The 26,909-nt window shown below is 38.0% G+C and overlaps 2 protein-coding genes across 2 annotated transcripts in view; both read right to left on the bottom strand.

Moving 5' to 3' along the window:
- Window positions 1–15,381: 15,381 nt before the first annotated feature.
- On the bottom strand, window positions 15,382–20,847 carry ATP5MG (ATP synthase membrane subunit g). Its single transcript, XM_074215173.1, has 3 exons — window positions 20,533–20,847; window positions 16,888–17,048; window positions 15,382–15,578 (listed from the first exon to the last, which is right to left on the bottom strand). Exons 1-3 carry the CDS (start codon window positions 20,582–20,584, stop codon window positions 15,480–15,482), a joined length of 312 nt encoding a protein of 103 aa, XP_074071274.1. The 5' UTR covers window positions 20,585–20,847; the 3' UTR covers window positions 15,382–15,479.
- Window positions 20,848–22,306: 1,459 nt separating this feature from the next.
- The window catches only part of UBE4A (ubiquitination factor E4A), a 34,183-nt gene continuing 29,580 nt past the window's right edge, over window positions 22,307–26,909 (bottom strand). The window contains exons 19-20 of the mRNA XM_074215172.1: window positions 26,735–26,892; window positions 22,307–24,565 (exon numbers count right to left, since the gene is read on the bottom strand). Coding sequence (XP_074071273.1) covers window positions 24,439–24,565; window positions 26,735–26,892 — 285 coding nt within the window. The 3' untranslated portion in view covers window positions 22,307–24,438. The remainder of the gene's footprint in view (window positions 24,566–26,734; window positions 26,893–26,909) is intronic.

Here is a 26,909-nt window from a genome sequence, read left to right as displayed (position 1 = left end):
GTTGCCCTTGTGAAATACACCTTTTAAATTTATAGCTAAATATCTTTTTCCTAGGAGGCATGATAGTCTCTGGTAGGTGATAGTGATGCTTGAGGTATTCCATTGGCAATGACATACCAGGTCTCCTTTGAACCTTAGGGTAACATTTGCATTTTTCACATACACACATACTCTTCTCCAATAGACATGACAACCTTCTCTATACATCCTTGTTTGGTATAGTATATGTAATTTGTCTTCCATAAATTCTCCAGAAAGGATCTATTCGAAGGGCTGAGGCTTTCTTCTAATTCTTTTAATATTTCACAAATCCCAGTGAAGAACTTGGGCTATCTGTTATCCCTTATTCTTGTGATATGACTATCCCACCTAGTGGTTTCCTAAGCCTCAGATTCCAATTTGCAACTCTAATACTTTATAGATCTAGATTTAGTCATTTTTATGTACTTCTTTAATCAATGTGGCTTCCAACTCATCATTAACTTAGAAGATGATCTTTAAGAGTTATTATGGTTGAAAATTCATTATACTAACAGCCCAGTGATCAGCCTCTCTGAACTGGATCTCAAATGTCAGAAAACAGGGAACCCATACACATGAAGTCTATTTGGCTTGGCAGGACTTTATGATTCTGCCTTCAAAATCCTAAGGCCATTTCAACAACACAATGAGACAGAAGGAGATATTTCCATCTGTATAAGGTGAAAAATAATTAATGAACTCACCCCTCTTAATCTTACCTTCTAAAAATGTTATTAGAAAAAACTTTTGTTTTTAATGAGAGAAAGGCTTTGAGCTCTTTAAAGGAATGGCAGAATCTATCTTTTCAGAGATAAGGCACTCTTAAGTGTGGAATATTTTATTACTGTCAGACAGCCAATGTGTTTAGTTTTGCTAAACTGTCTTATCTCTCTTTTAAAAATTAATTGTTACAAAGAATGGCTCAACAGGTAGGGTAGAGAGGAAGGCAATATTTGGAAATCAAAGTTATGTGAAAACAAAAGCTATCAATAAAATAATTTTTAAATAGAAGAATGGTGGTAGATAAATGGATTATTTTTCATACCCAGACTGCATAAAGAAATTGACACCTGCTGAAATACAGTACGGTTCAACAAATATTAAATGCCTTCAACATACAATGAATCATTCTAAGCACTGGCTATACAAAGAACAACAAGTCTCTACCCTAAAAGAGGTTATATTTTATGAATGTAATGCAACACCTACACAGACAAATATAATTTGAGAAGAGACAAAACACTGATGACCAGCTCTGCCTTTGAAGGAAAGCTATAGGCTCTAAAAGGCAAAGATGAGGAGAGAGTGCATGACAGGCACACATCTGTATTGATTGGGGAACAACTAGTAGAACAGTTTGATTAATACATAGATGATATGAATGAGAGTAATACAAAATGTCTAGAAAGGTAGGTGGGAGTTTTCAAGAGGCATGGGGAGCTACTGAAAGTTGCTGGGTAGGAGAATGATTTGTACCTTTAGAATATTAATGTGGCAGCATAGAAGATGGTTTGAAAAGGGGAAAGACTGAAGACCATGAGGAGTATCATTTGTTCAGATGGGAGGCAATAAAGTCAAATTAACTAAAGTGATGGCTTTGTGAGGATAGAGAAAGGTATGGATTGAAGATATACTAGAGTTAGAATTGACAAGACTTTGCAACTAATTTGAAAGAGGTGAGGAAGAGGGAAGAGTCAAGAATGACTTCAAGGTTTGTGAATTATAGAATCACAGAATTTGAGAGTTGGAAGGGATAGTAAGTCATTTAGTCCACCATCCAGAAAGGAATTCTCACTCTAACATACCTGAACAGGCATTTACTTAGATCTGCTATAAGACTTTCAACATGAAAAAATTCATCACCTCCTGAAGTAGCTCTTTCCATTTTTGGTTAATTCTAATTGTTGAGAAATTTTTCCTGATAGTCTAAATTTGTCTCTACAACTTCTCCCCTGCCCCCACCTTGGTTTTGCCCTCTGAGATTCAAATGAGCAAATTCAATCGTCTTTCCTGTGGTAATCCTTCAAAACTTGATAACAATTATGTCCCTCCCTGCAGACCAAACATCTTCAATTCCTTCAGACTCTCCTTAGTTGCCATATGAGTCTATGGCAATAGAGTTGAGTCAGTATCTTCACCATCTTAGTGAAGATGTTTGTCTTTCATAAAGTGTTGCATCCAGTACAGAACACAATAATCCAGATTTGATCTGATGAGGATGAAACAGAAAGGGACTACTCTCTCCTTGTCCCTGAAAGTTATGCTTTTTTTCATCTAGCACAAAATCACATGAGTTTTTTTGGCTAACATAACACTATGCTGACTCATATTGAGCTTGAAGTCCAGCAATTTTTCAGATAAATTGCTGTTGCTGTCTACCCATACCTCATTCCATCTTGTATTTGTGAAATTGATTTACTGAATCCAAATGCAGGACTTTACATTTATCCATACAGAATTTTTTTTGATTAGATTCAATCCAGTGCTTCAGCCTGTCAAGTTTTTTTTTTCTTTTTCTGATTCTGTTAGCCATTGTGAAGGTTAGTCTTCCTAGATCTATGTCACATGCAAATTTGGTAGGATAACATTTCTGCTTTTTTTCAAATCGTTGATAAAAACAAAAACAAAAACAACCATTAAACAGCACAAAGCCAAGAACAGATCTCTGGAACATTCCCCTAGAGACCTCCAGACAATCCGACATTGAACTTTTAACAAGAATAGTTTAGGCATTCAATCAGTTCCAATTCCGATGAATTGTATTACTGTTCATTGTATATCATACTACCTTTGCTACAAAAATAGTATGAATAACTTTATCAATTGATTTATTGATATCTAGATAAAGAACACAGCATTTCACTGACCTACTAGTCTAAAACACCTGTCAAAATAAAAAGAAAGAAAAGGAAAAAGATTAGTTTACTATGACCTGTCATGGCTCTTTGCTGTCACTGCTTCCTTTGTTAAATGTTCAAGTCAATCAGCAGATATTTATTAAAGACCTACCTACTATGTGCTAAACACACTGCCAACTTTGGGGATACAAAAAAAAGCAAAAACAATCCCTGTTGGAAAAGAGTTCACTATCTAATGAAGCAAAATGATATGTAAACAACTACATAGCTATATACAAGGATAAACTGGAGATATCCCCTGAGGGAAAGCACTAACATTAGGGAGGCAGGGAAAGGTTTCATGCAAAATGTGAGACTTTAGCCATTCAACAGTCATCTCTTTAATAATGTAATATATTTCAGAATTTCTCCCATGAATTAAAACACTCTAGTTGAGTTTACAACCTCTGCTAGCTTCCATTTCTTAAAAATTAGGGAAAAAACCTTTGAAGAAATTCTGTTTTATGATTAATATAAAAATGTTATACATTTATAAGTATACATGCATAGCCTATACTAGATTATATGCTGTTAAGGGAAGAAGGAGGGAAGGAAGAAAAATGTGGAACTCAAAAGTTTACCAAAAAACGAATGCTGAAAGCTATCTTTGCATGTAGTTGGAAAAATATACATTTATTAATTAAAAAAAAAGAAAAAAGAAACTGTTCTCTAGGTCTATGGTACCTCTAACTTTTTTCTATCAGGGATGTCTTCTAGTCTTTGTACCCAGTGGGGCAGACCTGAGCTGAGTAGCTTTAATTCATCAAAGGCAACTGGATATTTTTTATTTCCTGATTTATCTAAAATATCAACTCATTAGCTGTGTTTATTGTGTTATTCTATGTCACACCATTCTCAGCATTGAAAACTGAAGCAAAAGGAGAACTGACAAGGTTCTACTCTTGGTATCAGTGATTATCTTTCTATTCACCTGTGCAGTGACTCTGTCCTTTCTTTCTTTCTTTCTTTTTTTTTTTAAAGGTTTTTTGCAAGGCAAATGGGGTTAAGTGGCTTGCCCAAGGCCACACAACCAGGTAATTATTAAGTGTCTGAGACCAGATTTGAACCCAGGTACTCCTGACTCCAAGGCCGGTGCTTTGTCCACTACGCCACCTAGCTGCCCGACCCTGTCCTTTCTTTGATCATTTTCTTTCCCATCACATAGCTTTCAAGTCAAAACAAACAAACAAAAAACCTTTGGGCTAACTGAAGTTTCCTTGACAGTCTTCTGATCCCTCTGAATTCTTGAACTGGCATTATTTTTATAGGACCATGCCATATTCTTTATTCATACTATGTTACCTACACTTGATTCCATCTTTTGTACTCATCTTCTAAAAATCCAAATTTGCTTTTTGATCCAGAGATTCCACTGTTAGCTAACATAATAGCTAACATCTATATAGCATGTACTATAGACCAAGTACTATCTCATTTCATCTTTACAAAAATCCTGGGAGGTAGGTGCTGTTATTTTACCCATATAGAGATGAGGAAACTGAGGCAAAAAGAGGTTAAGGAATTGCCCAAAGTTACCCAACGAGTAAGGATTTGAGGTTGAATTTTAACTCAGATCTTCTAGAGTCAAGGTCTGGTACCCTATTACTGTGCCACCTAGCTGCCTCTAAAAATACAGAGGACAAAAATAAAGATTCCACACATACCAAAACACTCATAACTATTTTTTTTTGTAGTAGTAAAGAATTGAAGACAAGGTAGATGCCTTTAAATTAGGGAATGAATAAATAAATTATGGCATAGAATATAAGAGAATATTACTGTACTATAAGAAATAATAGAGAAACGATTGGGAAGATTGCTTTGAATTGCTAGAAAGTGAAATGAACAAAACCAGGAAAACAATATACACAATAACTATAACTATGTTAAGGGGAAACTAGATGGCACAGTAGATAGAACAAATTTGGCCTCAGACAAATTAATAATTACCTAGTCATGCAACCTTGGGCAAATCACTTAACCCCATTATCTTGCAAAACAAACAAACAAACAAAAAACTATAACCATGTTAATGGTAATAAGAACCACAAAAAATTGGACTGAATACTGTGAAATTATAATGACCAAGCTTGGCCCCAAATGAAAGCTAAGAGAAGGCATATTCTCCATTCTTTGCAGTGGTAGGAATCTGGAGGAGGGTGGGAGAGTATGGGAGTGTGGGGTATGGGATTTTGAACATAATGACAAAATTTTCAGTTGTTGCTTAATTTTGATTAACTGATTTACCCCCTTTTTCATTCTGTTATAAAGTATGGATCCCTGAGAAGGCAAAAAGGGAGGTGTATATATAGGAAAAATATAAGTTAAGAAAATGTTAAGAAAAAACCAAATGTACAATTTGTATTTTAAAAATCTAAATGTGCATAATTCCTCATGTATTAACCTTTGTTTCTTCAACCAACTTCCCCCCTTTTTTTCTACATTAGAAATGTAGCCTTTTGTGCCTTAATAACTTCAATTTGTCAAAATGTAAGGGTGCTAATGCCTATATCAAAAATGGTGAATTTTGGAGAATAACTGGGTTTAGAGAGGAAAATAATGTGCTTCTTTTGTATATTTGCATTTGAGACACTTACAGAACATCCAGGTGAGGTTATTCAATAGGCAGATTGTGATTACTGTGTAGGAGTGCAGGAGAGAGATTAGGATTGGACACATTTTGTGTAGAGATGATAGTTGAATCTCTTGAAGCTAATGAAATTACAGATTACAGAGAGAGAGAGAGAGAGAGAGAGAGAGAGAGAGAGTTTAGAAAGAGAAAAGGTCCAAAGAGAAGAGGGAAACAAAGAATAGAGAGAAAAACAGTTTAAGACAGCCTCAAGACAGATGTACCTTGGAGGACACCAAGCACCAAGGCTTGAAATACAGAGAATCCAACAAAGGATATTGAGGAGGAGCAATCCTGTAGATAGAACTTAGATGGAGCACTGTTAGAAAAACCAAGAGATAAAAGTTTATCCAGTAGGAGGAAAAGGGGTTCAAGCAAATGAAGAATGAAAAAAAGGCTCTGGATTAGGCAGTTAAGAAGTCAGTAGTAACTTTAGAGAAAAGTTACCATCAAGCAGTGGGATCAGAAGCCAGATTGCAAAGAGTTAATAATTTAACTTAACAAAAAAAAAGAATCTACTGGGAAAACTAAAATACTAAATAATAATAATAATAAAGATCCATGTGTTCACCACTGCATTGGACAACAGGGACATAAAAAACAAAAACAAGATCATTCCTGATCTAAAGGAGCTTACGCTTATTTTTGGAGAGAGCAGAAATGATGTGTATATAAGTAGATGCAATATGTGTACAGATCAAGCACAAAGTAGTTTGGGCAAGGAGGGGAGAGAGGTCAGGAAGGATTTGTGGAGGTCACCCAGACCCAGACGCCAAGGGAAACATTTAAATATGAAAATCAAATAGATATAAAAGGGAGTCACAGAGTCCAGGGAGAAAAAGGTATGGGTTTCTGTAGCCTATAGGTTTTTGATCAGAGAGTTAAGTACTCTTAGGAAGCAGAGCTGAGCAGAAAAAAGGGTATAGGTAACCCAAGAAAATACACGGACAAGTGACTGGGGAACAAGTAGAACAATTTGGGTGGAATATATAGGATGTAAAGAGGAATATATTCTGATATCAATCTGAAAAAATGAGAGGGGCTAAAGAGTGAAAGGCTTTTAATGATGCCAATCTGAGGAGTCTGTATTTGATTCTAAAGGTTCTGAAAAAGGGGAGCACCTGTGCTTTAGAAATACCTATTTAGCAATTGTGTAGAGGAGTGTGGTTTACAATCCCTAGGTGGCCCCTAACTGCAAAGCAGATTAAAATGGAATTAGAAAATGTTTAAAGGAGATAAAATGTAATAAAACATTAATGAGATCGATTTATTTTCTAAGTCAATAATGCAGCCTGCAGGGATCCACTCTCCGAGTTTGACACCTCTAAAGTTAAGGATGGAGAGGGAGAGAAAGACTGGAGGCAGAGACTAATCAGAAGTTTATTCCAGTAATCCAGGCAAAAGGTGATGAGGTGACCTCACTGTATAAGTGGCGAAAGAGGGAGAATGTGGGAAATTGTAGAGGCAGATGTCACGAGACATCATTTAAATATAGCATACTAGACCAAAAAAATTAAAAATAAAAAAATCACTGGTTTTTAGTAGGAGAATTTGGGTCGATATTCCAGCACTGCCACATATTATCTGAGTGATGTGGGACAAGGTGAAATAGACTCTCTGGGTCACTGTTTCCTGTCTGCAAAATGGGGTGTAGTGCTGGTCTAGACAAGAAGACCCTCTAAGTTTATGGTCCTGTGATTGTAACTAGGATGAAGAATGTACTTGGGAGAAAGAGAATGGTTTTAGCTTTGAGCCTGTTCTGGTGCTTTCAGTCATAAAAGCATCTCAGTCAAAGAAATTAAATATTATGGGCAGGGTCTTTTCAGTTTCATACACACAGGATAGGCCTTAGTGAAAGGATTTGAAGGAAATTTTCTCCTACCTAGAACTTTCCAAGTCTGAGTTAAAAATGCAAATACCCATGGGGAGGGGAAAGGTGGATAGTCATTACATCCATTAGCAACTAACACCTTAGTGTGAATTACTTTATCAACCACTTTCTCCTCTCATAGTAGAAATCAAGGCATTGTAGGGGAAAGTGTATTTGGATAAGGAGGGATGATTTTTTAGAATCTGCTGGAGTAGGAAGCAGTAAGCAATAGAAGCAAAACAGAAGGAAGGAGAGAAAGAGGGCACTAAAATCAAATTTCATTAACTTCACAATTTTGTATGGAACCAGTTCTGAATGTAGAAGCTAGAAAAAAAAAGCGATAATGAAAATATTAATGATTTCAAAAAGCTTATTTTTGACTAAAGTTACAAAAAAGAAGTTAACTTAAGTATCTTTTTCTCCTGCACTGGAGTTCCTATAGCAACCTTTTTATAATTAGGGTTTGCCATCCTTCCTCCTTCCAGATTAATGCAGAGTGGGGGTGGGCAGGTTGCAAGATATAAGGAGTGAAGCAGATTTGGGAATAAATGCTATCATCAAAGATCTGTATGACTGAAAAAGGTGGGTTGAACACATATTGAGAATTAGGGATAATCCATTAGTGAACAGTCCCAGAGCTGCAATGGTGTCTGTATAAAGTCAAGAGGACTCAAGAAAAGCCTGGAGAATGGTGAGGGAACTCTCTGTGATGAAATTATGGGAGGATATCAAGAAGAGTTCTACACTGGAAGGCCTAGATGGATTTCAACATGCATCACTGTAAGAAGATCCCATACCAGTGAGATTACAAATCCATTTGAGATTCTGATATTAGAGTTGCTCTATTGGAGCAGAATAGAGAGAAGTAATATCTACAAGATGAAATTCTGTCCTTTTCTGCCCTCTTAATACAAGGGTGACAAAAAAACATAAAAGGCTGGAAAAAGGAAAAGTTTAAAAATTTCTTGCCCTAATATGATCATAATCCTATTGTGCTTTAAAATACAATCTTCTTAGCTTTTGGCACATGTTCAAATACATCACTGTCCAAATATGCTATCACCCTGCTGCAGATCTTGGAGAATAGAAACACTATTACATAACTATATTCATTCACCATTATTCTTTTTAAACACTTATTTCTGGGACAAAGGAAACTAGGATCAAATTACTTCTGTGATAAAGAATAATAATGGCAGAAGAAGCAGAGGTAGAAAACATGAATCCCATATTGAGAAATATTTGGAAGATGAAGAGATGAAGGCAACATTTTTTACCAGTTGATCCCTTTTCTAATTTTTTCTGCATATATGAATACTAGAAGTTGTTTGTAATAGAGAACATTTTTGACTGCCTTCAATTTTGGGGGGGGGGGAGACAGAGAGACCAACAAGAGACAGAAACAGAGAGAAACACTGCCTACAATAATTTCAAAGAATCAAGAGTTGGAAGCCACCTTAAGCACCATCTAGTTCAACCCTATCTTGGAATCCCTTGACAGTAACTTTGGTCATTTGTTATATAGCCTCAGTTAAACCACTTCTAGTAATGGGTAACTATCTGCCAAAGCAATTCAATTTTTTTTTTTGATAGCTCTAAATGTTAGAAGTGCCTTTTGCAGAGAGGAAAATAATTTTAAAAATGATAAAAATCTTATTTTTCTAATTGAGATGAGAGATGCGTAACTATCTGCCAAAGCAACTCATTCAATTTTTTTTTTGGATAGCTCTAAATGTTAGAAGTGCCTTTTGCAGAGAGGAAAATAATTTTAAAAATGATAAAATCTTGTTTTTCTAATTGAGATGAGAGATGCTGCTATTCCACCACTGGGGTCACATTCAATAAGTCAGGATTTATTAAGTACATACCACAGATGAGGTACTTAGATTCATAATCTAACTAAATGGTCTAAAATTGATTTGGTCCTCTCCATGCCCAAAGATGCCAACATTTCCCACTTAAGCTTATCTGGTTCAAGTATGCTTGATCTGAAAAAGAAAAAAAAATTCCTTACAGGATAGAAAATCCAGGTGAAGATTAAGGTTATGGTCAGGGTAGGATGGTGAGAAGTCAGAATTAATTATAAACAAGGCTTTTAAGTCTTAATTCCAGGAACATGTTCCTTAATCAAGTAGACAAGATTTGGCTTGATATATAGCTCCTTAGGTTCTGTCAGTGCTAAGTGCTAAGTATGAAATGTCCCAAACAGTGTGAATTTATAAGTAGAATATCAGTGGTAGAAGAATATAGATTTTCTTTGAGAAATATATACATGGTCACTTGAATTTTGGTGAGCAAATAGTGATTCTTTTTCTATATATTGAATAAATTACCCAGAAAACTTTGCAATTAACAATCTTTGTACAGTCAATTGAATGAGGGTTCTGTATTGACACTACCCAAGGAAAGGTAATGGTATTGTGCTCTGACACAGGATCTATTTCTAGAAATAGTAAAATAATCTCTTTATCTTTGAATGTGTGCCCAAAGCACAAAGATAATGACCTGGTAAAATACTTGTACTCTGTCTCTTTCTGAGAAGAGAATCCTGGATAAATAAATGCATTTCTTAATTTACCCCACAGATCAGAATTTCCAAAGCTTCTGAGTTTGAAGATTTCTCCAAAAAAGGTAGATCACTAAGCCAGGTAGTCACTGGTGAACTTGACTGTTAATGGAATGTTTAAAATCAAAGGTATCAAAAAAAAATCAAAGGCATCCCAAAGACTCAAAGTGCCAACACTCAATCCTATTTACATTCAATTTCCATTCAGGGGGTACTTCTTTATTTAAAGACCACAAAGAGGGGGCAGCTAGGTGGCACAGTGGTTAGAGTACTGGTCAGGTGGATCTGAGTTGAAATCCCAGCTCAGACACTTAATTATTACCTAGTTGTGTGATCTTGGGCAAGTCACTTAACCCCCACTGCTTGGCAGAACCAAAACCAAAAAAAAAACAACCCCCAACCACAATGGGAAAAGCTGATACAAATTATATTCTAAAGTATCAGCTATTTTTTATGGCATTGAGCTAAAGTATTATATAAATGAGTTATATTTCTGAATAAAAATATAAAGATCCTTCCTGCCCCCCCCAAAAAAACCTTATCAAGACAAAACCAAGTACAGAAGAACAAAGAGAATATGGTTTAACTAAGAAACCAGGAATTCAGCCCACATTCCAGGGTTTCTTCTCTTTTTGATTTGATCTATGAAAATTCTAAATTATTGCTATTCTGCTTGAGAAGAGGCAAGCTGGTGTAGTAGAGACTCTTGGCTTTGGAATCAATTGAGACCAAGGTTAAAAATTCTACCTCTCATTTGATTTTGTGAGGTATGGTTTGGGTAGGCCTTTGTTGGAATTTTAAGGGTCTTTAACCAGAGAATTAGACAAATTGGTCAATGCTGAAAGTAATAAGCCCTTTTATTCAGCATTATTTTGAACAGGTTACACATCTTAGCCACAGATACAAGGCTGAGTATCTAGGTAGGGAATTAGGCAGCAGCAGGAGGCACCTTGAGCAGCACAATACTGCTTTCCTACACAAACACACACACAAACACAGACACACAAACATTGGGCAGTTGTTATCTACAAAGTAAGGACAATACTCACCTGACAACCTAGGGCATTATCAGATACCTCTACAGCAGTTAGGAAAGAAATAAAACCAAAGCTATCACCAGAGAGCCTCAAGCATGAGACTACTCCCATGACTTGCTGTACCATTCCATCAGATTCCTGGGTGGAACTCCTGAGTTTGCCATCACTCCAATGCACTGTGGTTAACTTGAGGATGCAGAAGAGAGCCATGTGTTTTATTGGAAGGATTGTGGACTTGTGTAGTGATTCTGATTGACTTTCCAATTTGGAATTCATATTGGGGCAGAAACTACCAGAACAAAAGGATCCTTTTTTCTGAACTACAATAATGATTAAGTCACTTGATCTTCTAAATCTCAGTTTCTTCATCAGTAAAATGGAGATAAAATCTGTAGTACATAATCAATTTAAATGGTTATTATCAAGATCAAATGAAATATAAAATACTTCATAAATCTAAAAGTACTAAAAAATGAAAATAATCAACTACTAGGACTGAAGGGGATCCCAAAGCAAGATTCTGATGGGAGACAAATAGGCTTTTATCTCTGAGAAATTTCTCTTTGCCCTAAGGGACAAAGCTCAGTTCTTTTTTGATTCAAAACAACTTATGATTGAGAACTGACCCTGGAATCAGAAGGACCCGAGTTCAAATGCAGCCTCAGATAATTACCTAGCTGTGGAACCTTGGGACAAGTCACTTAACCTGCCTACAAAAAAAAAAACAAAAAAAAACCCCCCAAAAAACCCCCCCACCAAAAACCCAAATAAACCCATTCACGGTTTTTAGAAATGTTAGGATATGGTGTCCAAGTGGGCACAGGTGAGTAAACAGAACAGGGGTACAAATAACCTCAATAACCAGTAATTTTTAGTGGTAATAGAATTTGGCAAAAATGGGAATTGTAAATTGGACATTACGTAATAAAATCCGTTTAGTTTCATTCCTGAAACATATTTTTATGGGAGGATGAAAATGAGTTGTTGGGAAATGTTTTGTGGCATCAACTTAATACATGACACCCTAGAAGTCATTCTTGGCTCTTCTCAAGAACCCTAGGAACATCACTGGCCCTGTTTTTATTTTAGACTTGGCAGTTATCATAGAGGAATCTTGTGGAGAAGGGACCCATTATTTCCATCACCACTAATTGATGGTCAAGTACCACAATAGAGCAGGGGAGTCAACCTAGCTGAAGTCAGGTTCCCTCAGGGTGAGATGGAAGGCACATACCAGGTGGGTCAAACCACTTCAATCACACCTCTCTTCGGGGAGATCCCGGTAGATAACAGGCCAGGACCATAACCTTAAGACAGATGGAAAAGGCACAAATGTGGGCTTTCTCAGGGAAAACAATGTATTTTATTATTATGTGGGCTGAACTATTCAAAATCACATGGCATTTTATTGACAGATTTGATGACACTAGAATCAACTTAAATCTAGAACAGATTGTAGTTTATTTCATAATTCTAATAGAAATCCACCCACAAAGCTCAACAGGAAAAACTTGCAAAGAATGGTATGGTAATACCCTCTATAATCCATTTATTCCCTTTTATCTAAAGATACAGGGCCTGAGGCATATTCTTTATGTCACTTTTACTCCCTAGAAAGAATACCCTAAGGGAATCTGAGGATTTTCAACCTCTAATTAAGCATTACAGGAAATATTCTTTTTTGGTTTGCATTTGGCTTCTGTAGTCCCAGCTATCCATTCCAGGCAAAAGCAGCCTAGCACTAGCATTGCTAGTCTGCTTATCAGTGATCCAAATCTATTTCAGAGTCAGACTGAAAGATGCAGGAGTGACAAAGCTGACATCAGCTCTGCAACACCATCAGGCCTTCAGGAAATGAGTTCCCCCAGGTCCCTTGGCAGCCTTTATCTACCTCAGAGGCAGCTTGCCACTAAATGCTGCCTGTTTATCAATCCAGACTGAAACAGTGATTATGGAATGTTATCACCTTCCAACCTTTTAATAAAAAAATACCTATCAGTTTGATGGTACTTTTAAAGGGAAATTTAAGTGTCTAAAAGACTTGATCTGAAGTCTGACAAATTGTCAAGCTAGATGTCTCTGTATGGATTATTGGCTGATTGACTATCCAGGGCTTATAAATATTGTCTCAAGTTCCCTGAAATTTCAGTTTAGTTGGCACAAATATCATGAAGGGTAGGAAGGATATATCACGCCATATAGTCCTACCCAGAGAACTCTAGCACACCAAAGTCCACTGAGGCCACAATAAAGGTCAAAGAACTAAATAGGAAACCTTTGTAAATCTGAAGTGGTAGTTAACTGCATGAGGATTATAAGAGGTGGAGACAGTGGAATGGAGCTTTATTTTGGTTATACAAATAACCATCTATTGTTTAGTTTTTCACATCTTCTCCATTCAGTCAGGTACCACAAAGATTCTGTGTTAAATTCAATGTCATGCTCTTTCTAGTTGACACAAATATTTAGTGTGAAAAGGGCAGTAACTGACAACTGAAGGCAAAGCTAGATTAAGTGGCAGCTTCATTCTCCAATTATGCTTTTCACAGTTGGCCCACTAGAGAAACAGCTTTTTCATACAGAAAAATACTAATCCACCTATTTTATTTGAATAAAAGTAACCTAAATCCCAAATAGAGTCTAAGATCCTGATACATTTTAAAATTTTCTTGACAAAACATCCGATGGTAGCAGCATGTGATGGAATAAACCTAATGAGGATCTGACTTTTTCATTTTTTGAAGGAAACATTTGTTATTACTAGTTAAGTATATTAAAAGCTTAACTTGTGGACTTTTGGGAAAGTTTTGGTTTAAGTTTTGACCACCTGTTTACTGAAGTTATAGGCAGAGAGCACTATTTTCAGCAAAACAAGTTCTAGGATTCAGCTTTGACATCTCACTCCCTTGGATTTCAGCTGCAACTCTTTATGTTAAATCCTTAATGGTGGAATAAACAAAACAATTTACACATACTTTTCACATCATTTCATTGTTAAATCTTATAATATGTACCACAGCAGCACATAATACTCTATGGACAAAATATAAATTAGAAGTAGCCACAGGGGCTATAAACTTATTGTATTTTAAGGGAAAAGAAATGTTCCTAAAGTGATTTGAATACATTATCTCATTTGATTTTTACAATATTTCAAGATCAAATTCCATTGTATTTTACAAAAAGTGACAACTAGTATTAGTGGTAAGATTTGAACCCAGGCCTTGCCTGATTGATTTCTATGCTTTTTCTACTACATAGTATTTTCCCAAGAAATAGAAAATGAGATCAAACATTAACATCTACATACCTATTAAGAATAAGTTATAGAGAGATGACTAATATCTTATAAACACTTTAAGGTTTAAAAAGTGCCTAACATATATTATTTCACTTAATTCTCACAACAATGCACTGAGGTAGGTGCAGAGATGCCTATACTAGAGTGTCTAGCTGAACTTGAGAGACTGGAGAGGCATCATGGAAAGCAAAACAAGTTCATAAGATCATATGAGCATAGTAACCATTCACAATCTTAAGTTATCCCAAGGTTTCAAAATAGCTCTAGTTGACTAATTCCAACAGCTTCAGGATAAACAGCCTTCATTTTAGAGCTTCAGATATCATTGCTAAATAGTGAGAAAAATAATTCAACATTAGGTGTTCTGTAATTGAACTTTCATAAAATTAGCAATAATGATGAAAAAGCTTATGTTATCAGTATTTAACAGATATTAACCTGTGAATATACCTTATTACTTGTGACTTCATATAAAAAGAGGGAACTTAGTTAAGACTTTTGAAAATTAAGATAAAATTTGAATGTGGTGGCAACAGACTAGAGCCAGAATGAGATTTAAGTTGTTAAAATGAATAATATTATAATAAGATATTCATTCTTAAATTATCACTACTATTCTTTTATGGTAAAACTATGTTGGAGATAAGAACAAATCAGACAGTATTTCTTTTGGCAGTAGTAGCTAGCTGCATTCTCAGTTAAAACAAAAAAAAATCATTTCTGTAAGACAAATATTTTGTGACTATAGTTAATTTAATTTTTTTTTGTCATTACCTTTTTCTGATATATCTAGGCCCTAAACTAAAATTCCTTGATCTCATATATACTCATAATGGACTTGTACTCAGTAAATATACTAAAGGGAAATCAAATAGCAAATTAAACAAGTACCTTACATTCTTCAGAGTTGGAAAAACTGAAAAATCATCTGTATTGATATCATCAACTAAGGTGAAAAGAATACCCAAATATCAAGAGGGAAAAAAAGGATATAAGTATCAAGGGGAAAAAAAATAACCCACCAAACTATGCCATATTAGGTGATAGAGAAAACACCAAATTCCACATTATTTTGTCATTTTATTTGTAAGTCTAGGCATATCTGTTCCATGAACATACAAAGGATAAATAAAACACTCAGATGCTAAGAGTTGGTCTTCAAACATTATATCCAACGATGCCACCCTTGCCTATGATCTCGCCAACGTAAAACCACATGCATACCTCAGTCGCCACCAAACTATTCAGCAGAGCTTCCTGAAAGAGAGAAAAAAAAAATGTCAAGTTTATTTAAGAAACATAATACTTTCTCCTTTCTTCTAACTAAAACTATTTAGTTGGGGACAACTCAATTTAAGAATTACTGACTAGTTAAATTCATTCAACTATGGAAGCATTTTTCAATTATGAAAAATGATCCAGAAGTTATATGCTTTAAAAAATACTTTCAAAGCATTTTCAAAGCTCTGAACTGACTTAACCCTTTCACTGTTAGTTTATGAGACAATTTAGGATATTTAGGATATTTATCCCACATATCCTGGAAATAGCAGGAACATTTGAATGTGCCATTCATAGAGGAGGATACGCTACAGGGAAATAATTCTCTGTCTGATTGAAAAAAATATTCAAGGATGAGAATTGTCTCTTGGACAAATACCATCTATTTCACAATTATCTGGTCCAAGAAATTCAGAAACATTCAGTTGATAGCTCCTTAATTTAAGTCAAAGACCACGCAACCTTTTCCCCCCATATTTTTCTTTAATAGTAAAGTAGTTAAAGTAGATGGTTAAATATTCCTCAAAAGCACTTTCTCATGTAAATACAAACTAAAATTTAAAGGCCAAGAAATTCATAATACCATTTTCACATCGAACTCAAGATTTTTCCTTTCCCATTCTTTGGGAAGATGGCCGAGATTTCTTTTACTTTAACATTAGATTTATAATTCTTGCAAGTTTGAATCTGAAAAATCACCAAGTTTTTCAGGATGTGGGTATACCAGCTCAGCAGTAATTTATTCTCTTTGAATCTTACAGCCTAGGTCAAGCAAGAGAAAATGGAATTCCAAGCCCTAAATCTTAGTTTTTAGATTTTTATCTTCATACAGTTTAATATTTCTTAGTACCATGTTATATGCATGTCAAGTCTGGATTTTTTTCGTCCAGGAGAGCACGACTTCCTGCTTTAGAGACATTCAAACAGACCTTTTGGCTGAACTAGAGTGTCTCAGAACTAGAGATGCAGAAAAATGTAGAGTCAGCAAAAGTAAGCAACTGGATCCTTGGTACAATCAGATCAGAAACCAACGTTAAATTCGAAAAAGAGCTGTCCAGTCAAAATGTTATTTCTTTGCAACAGAATGGGGACAATGAAGAACTATGATACTAAAGGGCACATTGATCTCTATCCAGAAGGAAAAATTAGCAGGACACTCTTCAGAGGCAGTTAAATTAGAGCTAACTTCTTCATAAATCCTGGATTTAGTCTCAGTTGAAAACAAGTTTTAATCTCAAGGGAAAATATTTTCTGTTACATCTATTTTCATTTAGCCCATGGTTACCTTAACTGTGAGATTTTTGAAGCTACCAGTTTGAGCTGCTGAGACTATTTTTTTCAGGCTCTCAACGGCTCTGGGGATCTCAGCAGGACTTGGAGGAACCAGTTCAACCTTGGCATAGTGCCAAAATGTGACCAATCGAGGCTTCGAATAAGTTGCAGCAGCTGGAAAAAAAAACACAAAACAACCCCCCCCCAAACCAGGATGAACTCACTGGAGACTGAAAGAAGCAGATGTGTGGGTTGGACACAAATATTTATTCATGCATCACATTCATTCACTGCTTGTACCAAATGTGCACCCTGTATGAAGAGTCAAAGCTGCTCCCTGGTAACAAGCAGCTATTAAAGATGCCTAACACCTGTGTCACAGGGGAAGTTCAATCAGGCAGGAAGCCCTTAAGTAAAACTTATTATGCAAGGACTTCACTTGTTAGAAGCTAGTACTGTTGCCTAGTTTATGAATGACAAATCCACTTAACTGCAGTTTGTGCATGTGAGTCCTATAAATTAGGGAAGTTAACAACAATTTTATTATAAATACTTGGTAGAGACTGGACAGAAGTGGGTAGGGAAGGGAATAGTATATTCAGATCAGATTAAAAACTGTCACAATATTTGGCATGAATAACTTTATCCAAATGGAATTATACCAATTAGCAACCATTTTCAGTATCTATTATCAATATGTGCTGGATTAAACCTTTATAACAAAAGCACAGCTGCTCCTCCTTCAAAAGCAGTAAAAACAATACTGCAGAAGCCTGTGGCTGCCAGGATGAAGAACGCAGCATTTACAAAGATAAGATGTCCTCACACATTCAAGTTAACAATTCAAGAAAAATTTGTCCACTTCTGATTTAACCATAGATACTACTAATACCAAAGTAGCTACTGAACTGTAGCAGTAATAACAGCAAGATAGCTTTTTTGAATGAAAAATCAGAATAAAAAAAATTAACAAAATAAATTTACAAACATAACAGTGAAGTATAAGGATCCCCTTATTTGTTCCTCCCTCCTATTAGAATTTACTTTTTTTTTTAAAGTTTAGGCAGTGGGGTTAAGTGGCTTGCCCAAGGCCACACAGCTAGGTAATTAAGTGCTTAAGGCCACATTTGAACTCAGGTACTCCTTACTTCAGGGCCTGTGCTCTATTCACTGTGCCACCTAGAATTTACTTCTAATTAGCACTTGAAATTCCAAGTTTATGAAAGAAAAAATTGTTTAAATTCACTGAGTTTTCAGTTGTTAGCAATTCTGCTATCAGATCTGGCTGAGAAGAAAAATTAATGGCAAAAACAAATTATAAGGATGCTTTGTAAACTTAATTCATTAGAAGATGGTATGGTACAGTAGAAAGAGTACTAGGTCTATATTCAGAAGACCTGGGTTCAAACCCCAGTTCTATCACTATCTCTGTGGCCTTGGGTACGTGTCAAACTCTTTGGACCTCATTTTCTTCCCCCACAAAATGAGAGGAATAAACTAGGTGACATTCTAGGGGCCCTTCTAGCTTTAAATTTATGACTCCATGATTTTTGTGCTCCTATTACAGAGTAACATGTAATATTCAAGGAAGCACAAAATTATGTAAAAACGAAGTAGAAAAGACAGGAAGGGCAGTAAAGGAGGATAACTAAGATGCATGGCTTGGATAAGACAATAATCTTTTTAAACAAGTTTAAATATAAGTTAAGGGGCCAGCTAGATGGCGCAGTAGATAGAGCACTGGCCCTGGAGTCAGGAGTTCAAATCTGACCTCAGACACTTAATAATTACCTAGCTGTGTGGCCTTAGGCAAGCCACTTAACCCCACTGCCTTGCAAAAACCTAAAAAAAATAAAATAAAATAAGTTAAGGACAGATTTTTTCCCTGGTGGTTTCATAAACTAAAACAGAAACAGAATTTAAGCCTGGAAGGGTCTTTAGAAATCATTTAATCATTACTTAGTGTAGTGTCTGACACACAGCTATTGTATGTTTATTGATTAGAATCATTTCACATAAGAGTTATAGTGACTTAAGTTACAGAGCTCAACAGTGTTCAGATTTTAACTAGAACTAGGTTTCCTGACTCTCCCATTTTCAAAAAAAAAAATTACTTTTTTTTTGGGGGGGAGGTTCCTCAGTTTTCTACTTTGATACTATTGAGCATGGAAGTGAACCTGAGGCTCTCAATGTCTACATCAAGGAAGCACAAATTCTAGCATTTCTTATTAAGCTGAAGAGGCAGAGAGTAGGCTTCACCACATTGTTGTATGAGTACCAACCTAATCAAATCTAGAAAGGTGTATCACAAGTCATGAAATATTCTAAGTTATAGAAGAATTGTAATTTAGCAGATGTGAAAGTATTCACACTGACAAAATCAGATGCTTTGTTTAGTCAGATTCCTCAATATGTGAAAATTCAATTAGTCAAATACTTAATCACCGGAGAAGTTTGATGGCTATGAAATTATTATGTACTATGAATCCAATCAAGATCAAGTTAAATAAAACCAGCAGACATTTAGCTTTCAAAATAGATACACACTGGATGAGTTGTTAGACTTATTTTAATGTCTACTTTATTATTGACGTTACCAATGCCTCTTTTTTCCTAAAAGCTCTAGAAATAAAAGGACCTTATCCTTGTAAACATAAGCAAGTAATGGTGCTAGTGAGTTAAAATTTACCTGCGTTGGGGCAGCTAGGTGGTGCAGTGGAGTCGGTCAAATCCGGCCTCAGATAGTTAATAATTACCTAGCTGTGTGACCTTGGGTAAGTCACTTAACCCCATTGCCTCAGAAAACCCCCAGTTTATTTTTGTTTGACTTTAGAATGTCTAATGATATGTTACTTATGTTTTACTCTTCTATTTTGGTCGAGTTAAATTAAAACCAATTTATACTTTGAACACTGGTCAAAGTGCTGGTTCTTGGGTGAAAAGGAAAAGCATCATGGGTCCCAAAAGGAACGCTCACCGGTAGTTCACTAAACGGATAACCTAATACAGATAGAAACTATTTCACAAACCTAGTTGATTCATTGGCAAAATGTAGTGGAAGGGTTTTTTAAAAAACACTCAACATTTTGTTAGTAAAGGGGCTGTCTTCTGCGGCACTGCTCCTTTAGAACCCGCGCGCACTCCGTGAGGAGCGCCGCGGCGGCATAAGGGTCACATCCGGCCTCCGGTCAACATCCGCCTCAGGGACCTTAGGAAGTCACTTAACCCCATCGCGTAGCAAAATCTCAAAGTTACGTTTCCTGCTTGTGTTTCCTACAATAGGAGTCCGGAAATGCGGATGGCATCCTTCACTGCGTTCGTTTACAATAGGAAAGCTGAAGAGCCCTCGCTGTCGGGGCCCAGCGGGCCTCAGCGCCGGCTCCGGCAGCCTCGGGCCGCAAGGCCGCAAGGCCGCGCGGCGGAGGACGCTGCCTCCTCGGGGCCCAGGGGGTCGCCGCCAGCCGAGGCACGGGGAGGAGCCCCCTCTCGGCCCGGGCCCTCGGGACGGAGCTGCGCTCGCGGACCCTAACGCTCGGGGTTAACACGGGGCCTCTCGGAGGCCGCAGCCAGCAAGCCCTGGGCGGGGGGCGGCCGGCCGGAGACCCTCCTCCCCCCTCCTCCCCGGCCCGGATCGGGGCTGGGACGCGACGGCGCTCACCGCTGAGCAGGGCCGGAGCCTTCTCGATGGCGTTGCGGACGAGCTGGGCCATGGCCGGGCGAGGGCGGGAACTCGGCAGCGGTCAAGACCCGGCCGCGGGCTCTCGGCTGAAAGTCACCCTCCGGAAGGACCCCAGCCCGGCCCGCTCCGCCCCTTCCGGAGGGGTGTCCTCGGGGCGCCTCACCTCGAGGCTGGCTATTAGTGGGGCGCTTTTAGCCAGTCAGGGCAGAGTGAACCGGGGGAGATGACAGCAGCGCGTGCAAACCGTGTTTGCGGACTGTGTGCGCCTCGCTGTGGCTTCGAGGAGCCCGCGAAGGGACAGCTCAGACAGGCGATCGCTTGGGCCACCTTCCTGAGGAGCCCGGAAATGACGGAGCGGGTTACGGAAGTCGAGGAAAGCGCGTGCGTAAAGCGGGGCCCCGGACTTCGCGTCGCGCGCGCGCGCACGCGCTCCCTGCCCCCACCCCCACCCCCACCCCCACCCCGGCTTCGCGGGCGCCCGGAGCCGCCTCCCGGCGGGCGGAGGGCGAGTCGCAGTTTGTCCTTGGCCCGATGGCCCGTTGGAGGGCGCACCCTGGGCCGGGCAGGGCTCGGCCCTGACCCGCCGCGTGCCCCGGCTTCGCCGCCCGTCCCCCCAAGCTCTCCCCACGTGCAGCGCTAGGCGGGCCGGAGCTCCGTCGGGGCAGCGGCGGCCGCTCGGGAGCCCCCCGGATCGTTGGGCCCGCCCCTCCCCCGGCTTGGGGCCCACGATGTGCGCGGGCGGGCCCGCCGCCGGCCTGAAGCCCGAGAAGCAACGAGACGGACGCGGTGGCCGTGGCTCTAGGCGGGTTTCTTTTATTAGATACGAGTTGTGCACAAACACCGCGGGCGCAGGCGACAAACGGGAGCCTGCGGGGGCCCTCACCAACGTAGCGTCCATGGCCACGTTTGGTTTCAACAGTAAAAGTGTGTTTTGTTCTCCACTTTTCTGACCGAGTTCTTTTCCTATGTGCTAGCCGAGGCCTGGGTGCCTTCCTCACGTGACGCCGCAGCGCTGGGCAGTGCCAGCCCCGGGCTTGCCGGAGCGCCCCAGGAGCCCAGGCCTCCCGTAATGGCGACTCAGCAACCCCATCAGATCAAGCAAAACCGCCTCGGGACAATGTGACACCTCCAACTATTAAAAAAAATATTGCAGCCGCCAGCTGCGGAGATGGAAATGTGCCTCCAATTTCACATACACCTTAAGAACTGTATTTAAAAAAAACTAGGAACTCCGCTTGATAAAACCTAAATAGTCAATTTTAACATCACCCTCAGAAAGCTATGAGCAGAGTTGTTTTCTCATCAAGTGTTCTAATACTTTAAGAAACCTCTTTTAAGACCCTTCAAAATATAAATTTAGAGTTGCTTCAGTTTGCAGAAGTGAAACCGTCTTCTTGAGCTTCATTTTATACCCTTGCCTATATGAAGATGGTCATTTGAAAAATTTTATTTCATAGGTGCCCTTAATTCAACTTACAGTGAGAAAGAAAGGCACAGGGGCAATGAATTCACCACCTTAAACTACATATTTCTTCCATTATGTTAGTGATGTTAATTTAAAGAAATTCAGCAGCAGGTGTTAGGCACTATCACTTCTATAGTGAGTGCTTTTTAGATTTTCAAGAAAGTAGATTTTAAAAAGCTTGCCCAGAAAGGCTTACAATCTAAAGGCCACACAGAGAAAGAAATACAATTGACACATTCATTACCTAGAGGAGCATAGAGGTTATCTTAGAAAGCTGCTGGAGATGGCTGACTTTTGACTTGCTTTATTCATCATTTTCCTTGTATACTTCTGGTCTTTCTTTTCCTTACATTCTAAGTACAGGTGTAAGAGACATAAAAGTACCCTGTACACAATTCATTCTCAGAATGCTACAGGGTAATGGATTCGAAGTGAAGCACACAACAAAGTGACAAATCTTGGAGCAACTCAACTATGGCATTGGCGAACGAATTCTGGGTTCCTAGATCATGTATAACCAAGGCAGCGTGTGATGGCCACCTCCCACAATCTAGAACACCCTTTCTGGCCCATCTGATTTATGGTTTTCCGTATGAGACAAATACTAAGACACTGATACCTATTAAAACTACTTTCAACAGACATATGTCCAGAGACCTATAACAAATCATTTTAAAGAGGTTTACAGTTCATTCTAATGTACATTAAATCAAGGACCTGCTCCCTATTTCCTATAAAAAAACATTTAAACATGTTAAATTAATTTTCAGTTATGGAATTTCTAGGTTTACAAGTATATATATAAAAACAGTCCTTGAGCGAAGGAAAGGTTTTAAACAATATGGTGCCTTTTCCAGCACATAAATGGAGAACTTATAAAACTCAACAAGTGAGGCCTGCCTATTCATCACAGTCCACCCTTTCTAAATAGGATAGGACTGAAAATCACTGGCAAATAGGCAAAATTTGTGTGACCAAGATTTTCCTCAAGTTACTTCTTAAAACAGTGAGAATTCATAGCTAGGCTGAGACCAGCTCTATCAGAATCCTCTGGCCACAGGCCCAAATATACATTAATATACATACTTTACAATCTAAGACTCTTATTTAGATAGAATGAGAGTATCAGCAAATGTGTCTACACACTACACAGCACACATATAATCGTGCAAAAGGCACAATATAAACTGGTATACGGTTTATACTGCACCTAAATAATACATACACTGAGATACAGATTCTGTGTTGACCAAGACAATTATTGGCTGAATATTAGTGATTTCAAAGGACAGAGACAGCAAAGGACCCTAGTCATAAGACAACTTGTCACAATTTCTCCTACTTAATTCTAGTCCCCGCAGTTAGGTTTTGTTTTTTGTTTGCAGATGCCAGAGGAATCAATAGGCATAGTCTTCCTCCAAATAGGCATTGCTATGCCCTTACCCCAGGATATACAGACTAGAAGTGTTAAAACTGCTGTTATGTCCCACTCATCTTAATAAAAATATCATAGTGTTAAATCTTATAATTGGAAAGGGCTCCCCACAGGGGAGTGCTTGGATAAGATGGTATCCCTGGGTACCATTCCAAAATAACAAACACCAAGACCACACAACTCATGGCTTCTGACAGAGATTGCATAAGATAAACCTCCTCCTATCCTGTGCATCACCTTTTAAAAAGCCTATGCAAACATCAAGGCATTTTATTCACATTAAATTTTGTTATAATCTAACAGAAGTATCAATAACATCACAGAACTGTAATAGGGAGAAAGGCTAAAGTTCAGCTTATGGAATCTGATAGGGACCTGGCCTATATATATATTTTTTGGTGATATAAATTGCCACCGAAATATATGACATCAAGTCCTTAATATTGGTGAATAACAAAAATAATGAGCAATTTACATGGTAAATAGCCAGTACTTCAGAGAAACACAATAAGGAATTAGCCTCTCCCATATTGAGATCACCAGGAAACTTTAGTAAAGCTGATATTATTAGTCTAAGTTGAAGAGGGTGAGGGGGAGAAGAGGAAGATGAACCAAAAAAAAGTGAAAACAGGGAGATTTTCCAAACTTGGTGATGTCACACAAAGCATAATTATCAACAAGCCAGGGGAGCACAGATTTGAAAGTTCTTAGAGTCATAACTACTATTAACTATGTAATAGCAATTCTCCATTTGAGGGAAAGGAAAGAATGGAAGAGAGAAAAGAGAGATTTTGAGTGAGGGGAGGGAAAGGAATAGGGAAAAGGAAGGATGAGGAATGAGAGAGAAAAGAGAGGAAACAAGGATGAGAGAAGGTTGGGGGAAGGAAGGGAAAAAGGTTGGGGCGAGAGGGGAGACAGACCAATAGACTATACTATTTATCCACATTCTTGGGGTTGGCTTTTGGTTTGTTAAAATTCACAGTATTTACTCAAGTTGTTCCTTCTGTAATTTCCTCTCTGCGAGCCACCGTTGGATTTTCTCTTTCAGTTCTGTGTTTGGCCGAATCTGGTCCATAGTTAGGGGGCTACGGTTAAAGGGATCAGTCTGATCACTATGATAAAGAGAAGGAAGAGAAAGAAATTTACTGTAACAATGTCTAAAACTGCAGGTCAATGAAGAAAGCAATATTAGGTAGACCCTCACTTTTTATTAAGCAGTCAATGACTGAATTTGAGAGTACAAGTGAAGCTACTCTGAAAAGTTCATTTTGTGTTTGCAAAGGGCTGAAATTAAGAAAATTACATGTGGTAGAGTAGTGATTATTGACCTGTGAATTTCAGTTTGATATGAGAAAAATTATATTGTTATTTCATACATGTGAAAATATTATTTAGAGAAATGGTCCATTGCATTAGAGTTCCAAAAGGGTACATGATACAAAAGGAATAACCTTTTGCTCTAAAACAGCTATCATTTATATGGTATTTTAAAATCTGTAAAGCCCTTAACAAACATCTCATTTTATCCTCACAACCATGGGTGGTAGGTGCTATTTATATTTTAAAGATGATGAACTAAAGTACACGTTAGTTGACTTGCTCAGGGATGCATGAATTCAGATTTGTTCTCAGATCTCCCTGACCCCGATCCAGTACTCTTTCTACCTGTACCACTGCTTAAAAGGAACATCCTGGGTTTCTTCTGATATAAATTAGCTTCTTTCCCATATCTTCTGAATATACTCAAATAGTAGTGCAATGATAATGCTGGGCCTGGAGTTGGGAAAACCTGAGTTCAAATCTGTGTTCAGATACTAGCTGTATGACTCTGGGCAAGTCATTTCAATTTCTGTCTCAGTATCCTCAACTTTATTATTTTTTGCAAGGCAATGGGGTTAAGCGACTTGCCCAAGGTCACACAGCTGGGTAATTTAGTAAATGTCTGAGGTTGGATTTGAACACAGGTCCTCCTGATTCCAGGGCCGGTGCTCTAACCACTGCACCACCTAGCTGCCCCTTCAGTTTCCTCAACTTTAAATGGGGATAGTATTAATATTTGTCTCTCAGGACTGTTTGTAAAGATCAAATGAGGAAGTATTTATAAAGATCTGACCAGAGTGCTTGATACACAGTGGCATTCTAGTGTTCTTGTCCAGAATAGAAGCTTTAAACCCCATCTTTTAGTGTTCAAACTTTAGGTCTCCCTGAGGCTTCATGGTGTGGTTGTTTTTCATTGTGTCTAACCATTAGAGGCATCTAAGTCCAGACTACCTGTGAGGAGCTGCTTGTGGTTTCTAAATGACAAGTTCTTAAAAATGATAAAAGACCAAGTTGCTGTGTGATTAATGATCTTAGTAAATATCTACATGACCTACCTAATCAACAACATTATGAAGTTCTATTGGCCATCTAGAAAATGGGATTTTCTAAGAGAAGGGAAGGCTTAGAATGATTTTTATGGGATGTTAAGTGTACCCTTTTGTATACCAAGCCTATCCTAATATGAAAATTCTTACAAAAATGGGAAAAAGTACAGTGTATCCAATATCATGAATCATGGTATAGCTTTCTTTTTCTTGATTGATCTGGACCTAAGGTATTGGTTTAGAAAACTACCAAATATAAATCAATCACTATCCTGCACCTTTTAGCTAAAAAGTTAAGTAAAACTTGCTCAGGGTCTTGGTCTATACATATGTTAGACGTGTAAACTGAATTCAGGTTTTCCTAACTTCACACTGCCTTTATATCTGCTTTTAAGAATAATTTTACTGATGTTCATTTCCTTAAGCACTTAAAAGTGGCAGTAGACATTACCAGTGCTCTTGCTGGTGATAATTCCTGGAGCTGCTTTAGTAGTAGGCTTGGGAAAGCTTTTACATAACTTTTACATACATAACTATAGAATAAGACAAGACTTAATCTGGATGATTAGTACAAGTTGAAAACTAAATTTTTATGAAGAAAAATTTAAAATGAATTATTTTATAATGTATGTTATTTGTTGAGTTTCTCAAGAAAGGAAGTGATAACCATCATAAGCAAGGCACTAAACTGTTACATGAATTTAAACCTGTCTTTACCATCATTTTAGGAGTAACCATTTCTGAATGGGGTGCCTAATTTGAGATATTAAATTTCTCTTATCCATCCAGAAAGATCAAATTAGCTAATAAATATAGAGTACTTACTATATTGATACCTCTATATTCAGGGCTTAGGAAACCAAGACAGCTATGGTTTCTGCTCTCAAGGTTTGTTTGGTTCTAGAATGTGAATACCTGAGCAAATGCCTGGCTATTGTGGACCTGTCCACAGTGACTCTGGAAGATGGTAGCAAAACAGGGTCTGACATCAGTGTGCTCATGATGGGATCTAGAAACTCATCACAGGCATCTGCATAGGTCTCTTCTTCCTGTTGTTGGAGATCTGCAAGAGACTGAGAGCAATAAACCA

The sequence above is a fragment of the Macrotis lagotis genome, chromosome 1, assembly GCF_037893015.1.
Source record: "Macrotis lagotis isolate mMagLag1 chromosome 1, bilby.v1.9.chrom.fasta, whole genome shotgun sequence".
In the NCBI taxonomy this organism is placed as follows: domain Eukaryota; kingdom Metazoa; phylum Chordata; class Mammalia; order Peramelemorphia; family Peramelidae; genus Macrotis; species Macrotis lagotis.
Note: the sequence above shows the minus strand (reverse complement) of the source record. Positions and strands in the feature narration are given on the sequence as shown.

Coding starts and splice junctions, on each gene's coding strand:
- ATP5MG (XM_074215173.1), bottom strand. CDS start 20,584: ATGGCCCAGCTCGTCCGCAACGCCATCGAGAAGGCTCCGGCCCTGCTC. Junction 17,049..20,532: donor GGCTCCGGCCCTGCTCAGCG/GTGAGCGCCGTC, acceptor TTTTTTTTCCAG/CTGCTGCAACTTATTCGAAG. Junction 15,579..16,887: donor TCAAAAATCTCACAGTTAAG/GTAACCATGGGC, acceptor TCTCTCTTTCAG/GAAGCTCTGCTGAATAGTTT.